The sequence below is a fragment of the Camellia sinensis genome, chromosome 10 (assembly GCF_055761805.1).
Source record: "Camellia sinensis isolate YWXY chromosome 10, ASM5576180v1, whole genome shotgun sequence".
Lineage (NCBI taxonomy): Eukaryota > Viridiplantae > Streptophyta > Magnoliopsida > Ericales > Theaceae > Camellia > Camellia sinensis.
Window position 1 is genome coordinate 4979978 of NC_138970.1, and position 10710 is coordinate 4990687.

Here is a 10710-nt window from a genome sequence, read left to right on the forward strand (position 1 = left end):
TGAGATAACCTCGGCCTTGCCGAGATAACCTCGGCGTCAAAATCAGGACACATGGTACCTCGGCTGACACGTCGGCGTCATCTTGCCACGTGTTGGTATTCAAAAAATACGTCCTCACAAAAAATATTATGTAAATTAATATTATATATCAGGCAATAGCTTAATATTGATTATATTATTTTTCAATCCGTCAATCCGTTCAAAATCGCTCAAACTGCAATTTATCAATCCACCCATCTACCATTCGATTTATAATTTTATTCTCAAATCATACGTATCACACCGCGCACACCCCTAACTCGGAGGATGACTTAAAAAGGTGAAAAAAGTTAATGAGTAATCCTCAATATCAATACTAAATTCCCGAACCGTTTTCTTAAATTAAAAGCACATATCACTAGGGTTTGGTTTGGAGGCTGGTTTGGGTGCTTTTCTAGGAGAGATTTGGGGTTGGGTTGGGTTGGTTTCGTCGTCTTCTTCTTTCTTCTTTTTTTAATTTTCATGGGTTTTTGGGAGTGAAGAAGTGGACGAAGTAGAGGGGTCACTCTGCTTCATTTGGAGTTTGACTCACTTAATTGCTGAAGCTCCCTCCAGCCGAAAATTATCGGTTGTGCAACTCTTAACGAGTTGGGCTTCGCAGGATACACTGAGACGTGAAATCATCTTTGATCTTACAGCTTAGCTTTATATTATAGAATGGTCAATAAGAATGTGTTTTCCCATTTAAATTTATAATTACAGATAGCTTTGGATTGGTTGCAACTTGCAAAGCAAAAGCTTTCTGGGTTCTTCTCCATATCATTCACATCTAAGTTTAATGAGTCGATTATATTTATTTTGATTGTTACTTTTAAATTTTATAAATGGACTAAATGAATGAAGTATCAGGGGTACTGAATCACCAGAACTTCAATGAACAAAGAGTACATTACAATTCAAGATTCAATCACCAATAATTATACAAACACAGAATCAATCACAAAGACCAACGTGTGACAACCTCTGTCAATCGCCCACTTCCTAATATGTATGTGATAGTGATACTATTTATTTAATGTGCAATCCTGTGCCAATAAAATTATTCTTTAAACACTTTTTCACATTACAATTCCGTGAAATTCAGTGAAATTGATACCGACATTTGAAAATATCAAAAAATCAAAACCCAACAGAGGTCCTTCAAACTTCACCAGTTTGCAATGTTCCAAGCATGTAGTGAACAACAAAAATAATTAATCTAAAATTAGAGATTCAGTACAAAAACAACAAAAACAACCTAACTTTTACCAGGAAATGGGAGTTTAGTCCCTAACAAGAAACCAAAACTTCCCCGCCTGCAATTTCTTCCGCCATTCAAAGCTTGTTTTTGTACCAGAAAACACCTTTGGTTTGGTCACTTTCGTCATTCTCAACATAAATGCACTCCTTTGCTTCCCTCCATATTGCCCTCAAAACCGGAGTCCCATCACACTGATAATAATCTCCCAAAATCGGCTTTATTGCTTTTGTGGCTTCCATTGCATGGTAATGTGGCATTGTTGAGAACAAATGGTGGGCTACATGAGTATCAGTGATATTATGGAATACCTTGTTTAGAATTCCATAATCTCTGTCACATGTGGCTAGAGCTCCTCTCAACCAGTCCCACTCAGATGAATCGTAGTGTGGCAATGCAGGGTGAGTGTGCTGCAGCCACGTGATCAGCACAAGAAACCCATTCACGATGAGAAGAGGACCGCCATAAAGACAGAGTACCCAAGCTAGTCCTTTTACTAGTGCAAACCGATAAAGCACATAACTAACTCCAAGAACACCAGCATCAGAGAGGTAGATTTGAAGGCGCTCGCGATCTGAGTAAATAGGGCCATAAGGGTCATAGTGGCATGCAAAACGATCATAATGTCGGCCTGAAACGTTGAACATTAGGTATAGCGGCCAGCCTAGAGTCAGTGTGATGATGACTGTGAGAATTCGGCCAGGTGGGTTGTTAAGATATTTGGAATACCATCCAATGCTGGACTTGAGTTTGGGAACAAACACCTCATCGCGCTCCAGAGAAGCTGTGTTGGAATGGTGGCGGCGATGGCTGTATTTCCAAGAGAAGTAAGGAACAAGGAGAGCAGAGTGAAGGACGAGACCGACTGTGTCATCAAGCCATTGGTAGTCACTGAAGGCATGATGGCCACACTCATGGGCTACGACCCAAACACCGGTTAGGACACAACCTTGACAGATCCAGTAAACCAGCCAGGCAAGGTACGAGAGACGTTGAGGAAGGAGGTGAATGTAATTGGTGGCGAGATAGTAGAACAGGAAGGCTATGATCAAGTCATAAACAACGTAGGAGAATGAGTGGAGAACAGATCGACGAAAACAATGGGGTGGTATGGCCTTCTTGATCTCGCCAACTGTGAATGGAGGTTTCGAGTAAGGAACTCGCCGGATGACATCACGGTCTGACTTCTTTCCCTCAGGAGGAACAGACATTCGGCCACCTGCACCCATTGTTCACTAACCTGCAAAAATGATTACGGCAGTGAGCATAATGCAAGTAGTTTATATGAAAAATAAAAAACTTGGGTATGTATGAGTAGGAAATATGTTCTGGTGAAGGACTTCCTGGGCATTTTACAAATTCAATTCCTATTTACTTACACAACCGATCAATATTTCTGCTTGAAGAGTAACAAACAAACACTCTTTAACCCTTGTTGAGTTCAACAGACTAGACTAGTAACATAACTACCCTGTTTTTGATTCTGTACAAATTTGGAAACATAATTATACTAATGAGAATTAGCTAGTAGAGTATCAAATTGCGAATACAGACTGGATATCCTCTAGTATATCGAAGTATAATATAAGAGGGACGAAAATGAAAGTAGGCAAAACCAAGTGATGAAAATTCAGAACATCAAAGTCTCCAAGAATATACTTCAGTGCAAAGAAATCTTAGAACCTAAGAAGCATGAACTCCAAGAATATAGTGACAAGAAATGTTAAAGCCTATGAAACATGAGAAGGACATAAGAATGACAAAATATAGATATGTTAATACTTAATATGGTACATTTATATTCGAAAAAAGTACAATACAAAGATGTATAAACCAAGTGATGAGTCTCTACGAATATACTTCAGTGCAAAGAAATCTTAAAACCTATGAAGCATGAACAGTGACAAGAAATGTTAAAATCTATGAAGCACGAAGAGGACATGGGACAAGATATAGAGATGTTAATGCACAATATGGAATATTCTAAAAATGTACGATACAAAGATGTATACATATACACACATGAATACCATGAATAATGTGTGTATAAATTAAAAATTGATTTTATCATAACATAATAGTAACAAACTGTGTCTTCATTATGTACAGAGTTTTCTTATGATTATATTATAAATTTGACTTTCTTTAATCTTGCTATTTCCTAATTCATCCACCACACACCAGACAATTTTGTGATATTCTCAATTAACAAAACAGATCTATATATGTGTGTGCGTGCGCGCAACCACCCTCCCTGTTCATTGATTAATTATGTGTTTCTCATTTACTTAGATTATGTGTGAGTCTCATGGAAGCTCTTTCCCATGTGCAAACCGCCCTTCACATTCTTTGTTTAATTATGTTTTGCTTCTAGAACAAAAAAAGAAAAAAAGAAAAAAAAAAGTGTTTCTCATTGACACGGATTATGTGTGAATCTCATGGAAGCAATGCTCTTTCTGCACACCAAAGTGGAAACACAGGTGATTCAATATCAAGAAGTCTCAAAACAAATTAAAAGTAGCCATATACTAATAATTTGGTGTATGCAAAATGGTGAAATGGCCAACAAAAAATTAAAAGATAAAGAATAAGAAAACTCCCAACTTGTTCAATTGACTATGCCTACCATGAAATCACCCAAGTTGTTGAATTGACAAATCTATCATGACATCACCGTGCTTCTCACAAGCTCGTGTTTTAATTCAGCTACACAGGTATAAAATAATAATAATAATAATATATGCATGCCGTATCATCTTTGTCTAACTTAAATGATTCTAACAACAATAAATTAAAAGAAAGGGTTCTCATGCAAGGATGTAGCAATCCAAGACAATTAAAAAGAGATGGGCTGAGAGAAACTGTTTAAATCTGACTACTTCGTTTGATCTGATCTGATCAAATCTTGAACTAAAACTTAAATGGTAGATGGCATATGTCTCAGTTTATGCATAAGATGGACGCGCATGGATGAATACATTAAATAATAAATTTTCAATTTTTTCTAATTCATATGAGTTTTTTCTTTTTTATTATTATTATTATATTATGCAAGTGGATCATGTTTTAAATTTTTTATTTTTAAGTAGGCCTCGTTTGGCAAGTGCCCCTTTTAGTCAAAAAGCCAAAAAGTTACTAAAAAAATCAAAAAGCCAACAACTCATATCAAAAAGTCAAATATTCTATTTTCTCTCTACTTTTTGCACATCTTTTTGTAAAAAATTAAAAAGTCATCCCAAACATACTAATTTTTTTTACATCACATTTTAGCCAAAAAGTCAAAAAGTTACTAAAAAAAACTTGTTCCCAAACGAGACCTCAATACTATAGATTTCAAGAGAATGACCAAAAAATTTTTAATCATCTTTTTCGAGTAACATTTTTCATAAACAATTTATAAACTTGTGTATAGTCATTTTCTAATTTAATTTTGTGGTGGTTGCTAAGGTCACAATACATAACATAACAAACACCACTTTTGAAGGAAGACAATACGATGAGGACCAAACATAACGACGCTGCACCAAAAGGAATAGTGGGACTGTGGGTCAACAAAAGGCTGCATCCAATTAAATGAAATATCACAAATTAATGATTAGTCATCACGCCATGCACTTGATTGGTCGGCTCACCCTTTTTTCATAGGTTACATATATCTTCAATTTGGTGACAACAACATTAATAAGAGAAGGCACCTTTCAAAGAGCATATATATATTTTTTTTTTTCATTTTATGTTCTACTTTTAATTTTTAATTATATTTTAGGCTTTAAAATATAATATATATATATATATATATATTCAGCATATTCTTAAAAGATAGGTAGGAGAACCAACAAACATATAGTACAAATAAGTAGCCTCTAATAAGATTTGAACTCCCAACTTAACGGGTTTTTAATATTAGGCGCGATTTCATTCTGCATAACTATAAAATTTATGTAAAAAATTCTATTGATATAATGTCATCTATTGAGCTACAACAAGACCCATAGGCAGAGGAAAAGATCATATTCAATGTATAGAGGCATTTTTGGTAAGTACCTACCTAAGTCCAAATATTCAACATCATGAGATGGCCGACTGATTCCACAATACAACACCAGCCTCAATATTAATCAATTAAAGACCAAATTATGAACGTCACAAACTCACAATCACAGTTTTTCAGATATTTTGATTACTATATATATTTCTACCAATAAAAAAAGAAAGGATTAAATTACAAATATACACTCCTAAAATTTATTTAAAGTATAGATTGTCCCTGTGATTTAAAAAAATTACAAATGCCCCTTGTCAAAAAAATTTATTTAACATAATTAATTAAAAAAATAAAATTTATAATTACTTTTTTATACAATAATAAAATTATTTAAATTGTTAATTGAAATATATTTTAAAAATTGTTAATTAATTTGGTAATTTATTAATAAAATAAATAATTTATTATAAAATTAGAAATCTCAAAAAGATGAAATATAATTTTTAAAACTACAGAGATGATTCATATTTTAATTAAATTTTAAAAAATGTATTTATAATTTATTTAAAAAGAAATTAATAAAACCAGCCAACCTAGATAGTGCGTCACAGCTTTTTATAACCCGAAAGCAAACAGACTGATATTCAAAAAGTGGACGCGGAAGGAAACTTCCTCACACTTACCGTATGCAAGTCAGCACCTCTTTTTCTAAGCATTTTTTATTAAATTTTTTAACAACTAAACAAAAAATAAATCTCATATGTATTTAGGGATTATTTGAGATATAATCTAAATAAATATACTTTTTAACTTTTTATGAAATATATGTTAAGTTTAGATTGGATTTGAAATGATGTGTTAGAAAAGTAATGTGACTTAAATAAGATTGTGACTTCTTGATTTTTTAACTTTTTTTAAACATGACAAACCCAGCCTTATTATCGTGAGTCAACTATTTTTCTATGTAATGATAAAAGGATGAGTTATATTCCGTATCTACCCTTGTCAACCTAAAAATTATTTAAAATTCTTATTTTGTATTTTAGATTTATTTTATACTTGAATCAAGTCTTACATAAATTAATCTCTACTACACAATCACTCTACTACACAATCACCCACTCAAATTTTCTAAATAGATTAATGTGAATCCCTAACATATTTGATAAACTATAATACGTAAATATGGTAAGTGATATTAATGTAATAATTGAAAATCCAAACAAATCTCTTTATACTTCTGATATTATTGCATATTTTTTAAAATAAAAAGTATAACCATGTTCTGGATTGCACTGGCAAGTGGCAAAGGACCACCCCTATATGGTTTACCCAAAGGACCACTTAGCTCTAGAAACCCAAAATAACAAAACAAAAATCTGTTCCCAATCAATAATTGATTTATTTATAATATGATTCACAATAACAACTTCATAATTTTAAATATAAATTATAAATTTAAATTTATCGAGTCACTTTCTAGATGAAGTCTTTATAACCACAAACAGCTATACAGATTACATTTAGTTTATACTAATGTAATACGTAAATATGGTAAGTGATATTAATGTAATAATTGAAAATCCAAACAAATTTCCTTATACTTCTGACATTATTGCATTTTTTTGAAATAAAAAGTATAACCATGTTCTGGATTCTGCACTGGCAAGTAGCAAAGCACCACCCCTATATGGTTTACCCAAAGGACCACTTAGCTCTAGGAACCCAAAATAACAAAACAAAAATCTGTTCCCAATCAATAATTGATTTATTTATAATAGGATTCACAATACCAATTTTATAATTTTAAATATAAATTATAAATTTAAATTTATCGAGTCACTTTCTAGATGAAGTCTTTATAACCACAAACAGCTATACAAGGGGTCTAAAGAGACTGCCATCCTAGGATGGAAGAGTCATGAATGCATTAAACAATTTTTTTTAAAACTTTTTGAGAGCGGACATTAATAATATTAGCCTATGTACCAAATTTTTTTAATAAAAAATAAAATTATATATTATATTAAAAAATACATAAAAATTTGAAAGTATAATATAAATTAAACATAGCAGTAGGATGTGGGTTCCACTCGCTGTAAATCTGATTTAAATAATTTAAATTTCGGAAAATGATTGAGAGCCCTAAAAAAGTTGCCCCTAATACCCCTAATTTCCAATTTTGGAAACTGTTTTTTTTTTTTCTTTCTTTTTTCTTTTTTTTTTTTCTTCTTTAATATCGCTGAAAAGAAAGATGACAGAACAGACGATCAGGAGCAAAAGAGGTATTGAGGCATATTTAAGTGTTAGTTTGGAGGGTCTTAAAAAAAAATATATTTTTTATCTTTTTATAAAAAGTTGTGTAAAAAAATAAAGTAGTAATGTAATGAAAGAAAAAGATAAAAAGATAAATTATATGCCTTATGCCAAATCAGCCCTAAATATACTAAACAAAATCAAGTATATTTTTATAAAATATTTTAGAGGCGGCACTTTTACAGATCCAAAGCTTAATTAAAAAATTGAAGATTCATCCAACAACAGAAAAGAAACCAAAATACTTTGTTTAAGAAAACTAAAATATGAAGAGAGGCAGAGGGAGATGGCAATGGCATCAAGCAGAATAATTCTCCGTTTGGTAACTAAGAAAACAATGCGAAAAATAAGATTCGAATTTTCGATTAGTGTACCTGAGGAAACTAAATTCTGGGGTCACAACTCGATCAAGAATCAAACAGAAATTGAGTCATTGGCCGAGCAAAGTTAAGCTAAAAAGATTTTATATTTTCTTTTCCACCGCTTTCTCAGCAACCAAACAAAACGTAAAAAGGACACACAAACGAAACTTCACATCAAGTAGCCAGTGAAAATGAACAAAACGTACAACAAAATGATCTAAAAAACAAAACGCATCTCAAAATCACCTACAATCTACGATCAAATTCCAAAACTATAAATTTTTCTCAATTTCAAACATCATAAATCACTGATCCAATTCGCAATCACCCGATTCCATTTTTGAAGGCTTAAATCTGAGCTAAAAATTACTATCTCCACCTAGATCCAGCCTAAACCACACCATTTATGATTTCCTCTAATCGCAACAATGAAATGTGAGTACAAATTTGAAACTCAAAAGCCAAAACAGATCAAATAAATAAATACATTTATACAAATTAGAATATACCTGAAAGAAAGGTTCTTCGAGTTCCTTCACCTCCTGCGATTTTACACCTCTCTCTCTCTCTCTCTATCTCTATCTATCTCTTTCTCTCTCTATATGTATAGAGATTTTGAGGAGAGAGAGTACGGGCCGTTGAATCGCAGCCGCTGCTCTCCGTTTGAGGCCGGCACAGAGAGTGCGGTATTTAAGCTTGCGGTTCTCAATTTCCCTCCTCTCCGAAATCAATGCTCTGTGGTGTGAGGGAGGGCCCGCTAACATACGACGCACCAACATCATAGTGATTATGTGGGATCTTTATTCCATACTATTATATTATCGTTTGATATTTGTCCATTGTTCTTTAAAAACTCAACAAAAAATACTAATATCCTAAATGTCAAAATAACTCATTACACTATTCTTTATATTTTTTTTACACGGCTTTATATGAAAAGTTAAAAAATTAATTAAGATTATATACTTTTAATTAACCAATCGATATTAAGTTGAAATATTATATAGCCATGCGTAGAAAAGAATTTCTCCCAACATTAACATAAAATGATTATTCGATGATATTGAAACATTACTGTATGCTATTTATTATTTGATAATTTTCATTCCTAAAAAAAAATTAATAAAAAATATTAGATTTTATAATTTTAATCAATTGATATATAATTAAAATACTACATGACATTATATCAAGAGAAAAAAAATAATTTCTTTCAATATCAACGTGAAGAGATTATTTAGTGATGAAAAATACTTTTGAATTTTAATTTTTGAGTTTTAAAACTAATTTTAATGGGTTGGTAGTAGACTCCACTCATTATGATGTGATATTTTAATTTTAATTTTTTTTTTTTTATCATATCATTAATATTTTATTAAAATATTAAAATTAATACTCTGAATTATTATTGCTTAATAATTTTAAAACATTACTCCACTTCATTTACGATTTAACAATTGTTAAGTTATTTTTCAAAAACACAACCCAAATTTTTTTTTTTTAAATCTCATATAGTATTGAAGTTAGAACATGTCATTTCTTTCTCATCAACATGTCGATTGGATTCTGGGTAAAAGCTAAGGCTTTTTACACGTGTTGACAGATGATTCGCTCTTATACTTGGTTTCCTGACAGAATCGGTACCCAACAATTTGTGGTAAGAAAAAATCGATGACCCATGCGGCTAACGGCATATGCGCGAATCCTAGCCGTTGATTTCTAATGCTTTGTTGTCGTTTTCGTACGGTGGCGATTATACTTGAGTGGATTGAAAAAATCTTGGGGGGGTGCTAGGCGCAATTACCAAACTATCCCCGAGATACTTCTTTGAATTACGAAAAGCGGCATGACACATTCATTAACAATAGTAAAGTTTTAGACCATTAATGGCTCTAATAATATGATAATGAGTGTTATTTATTGTTACAGTGTTTATATATATATATATATATTTTTTTTTTTTAAATTATCACTTCGCTAGTGATGAAATTAATAATAACAAATTAATAATCTATAACATTGCTCTCATCCACAAAGCCTGCAACTGCAGCAGCTACGGAAGATTTTGGAGATCTCTTTTTCTAACGATCCCTCCATGTTTGCTTATGTAAATTTTTTTTTATTTGGATTTTTTTTATAAATGTACTTTAAGCATTGTTTTCTTGCTTTTTATTTGAAATAATGTTACTTATAATTTTAGATATTAAAAACTAATTTTCAAATGTATGTAAGAATTTATTTGGGTTATAATTTTGGATATTAAAAATTAATTTTCAAATGTATGTAAGAATTTATTTGGGAAGTGGATTGAAAAGTGAATTGACTTTTTTAGCTTTCTGAATTTTTTAATTATTTTAGATTGAGATTAAAAAGTCTCGTTTGAAATAGATTTTAAATTTTTTTATATTTTTAATTTTTTTGTAAGAAGAATAATGTAATGATTATGAATTAAATGTGATATTTTATCTTAATAAATTAAAAATCTTATTTTATTTTTTATGACTAAAATATCTTTAAAAAATCCCAAACTTAACTTTTCAAATGACGCCTAAATGAAGTGAGAATTAACAATTTTCTTAACTTTCCCTAAAGTGTGATGATTAACTTGGAGTTTTAAATGATTAGAAAATGCTATTTATTCTAAGGCCTCATTTGGGAATAGTCTATTTTAATAATTTTTTAATTTTTTAGTTAAAATATGAAGTAAAAAAATTAGTATGTTTGGGATGATTTTTTAGCTTTTTAGAAAAAGATATATAAAAAATAGAGAG

The 10710-nt window shown here is 31.1% G+C and overlaps 1 protein-coding gene across 1 annotated transcript; it reads right to left on the reverse strand.

Annotated features, from left to right (window-relative positions):
* Positions 1–1046: 1046 nt before the first annotated feature.
* Positions 1047–8838, reverse strand: FAD2 (fatty acid desaturase 2). The gene is made up of 2 exons (XM_028224951.2): positions 8449–8838; positions 1047–2516 (listed from the first exon to the last, which is right to left on the reverse strand). Exon 2 carries the CDS (start codon positions 2503–2505, stop codon positions 1354–1356), a length of 1152 nt encoding a protein of 383 aa, XP_028080752.1. The 5' UTR covers positions 2506–2516; positions 8449–8838; the 3' UTR covers positions 1047–1353.
* Positions 8839–10710: the final 1872 nt, after the last annotated feature.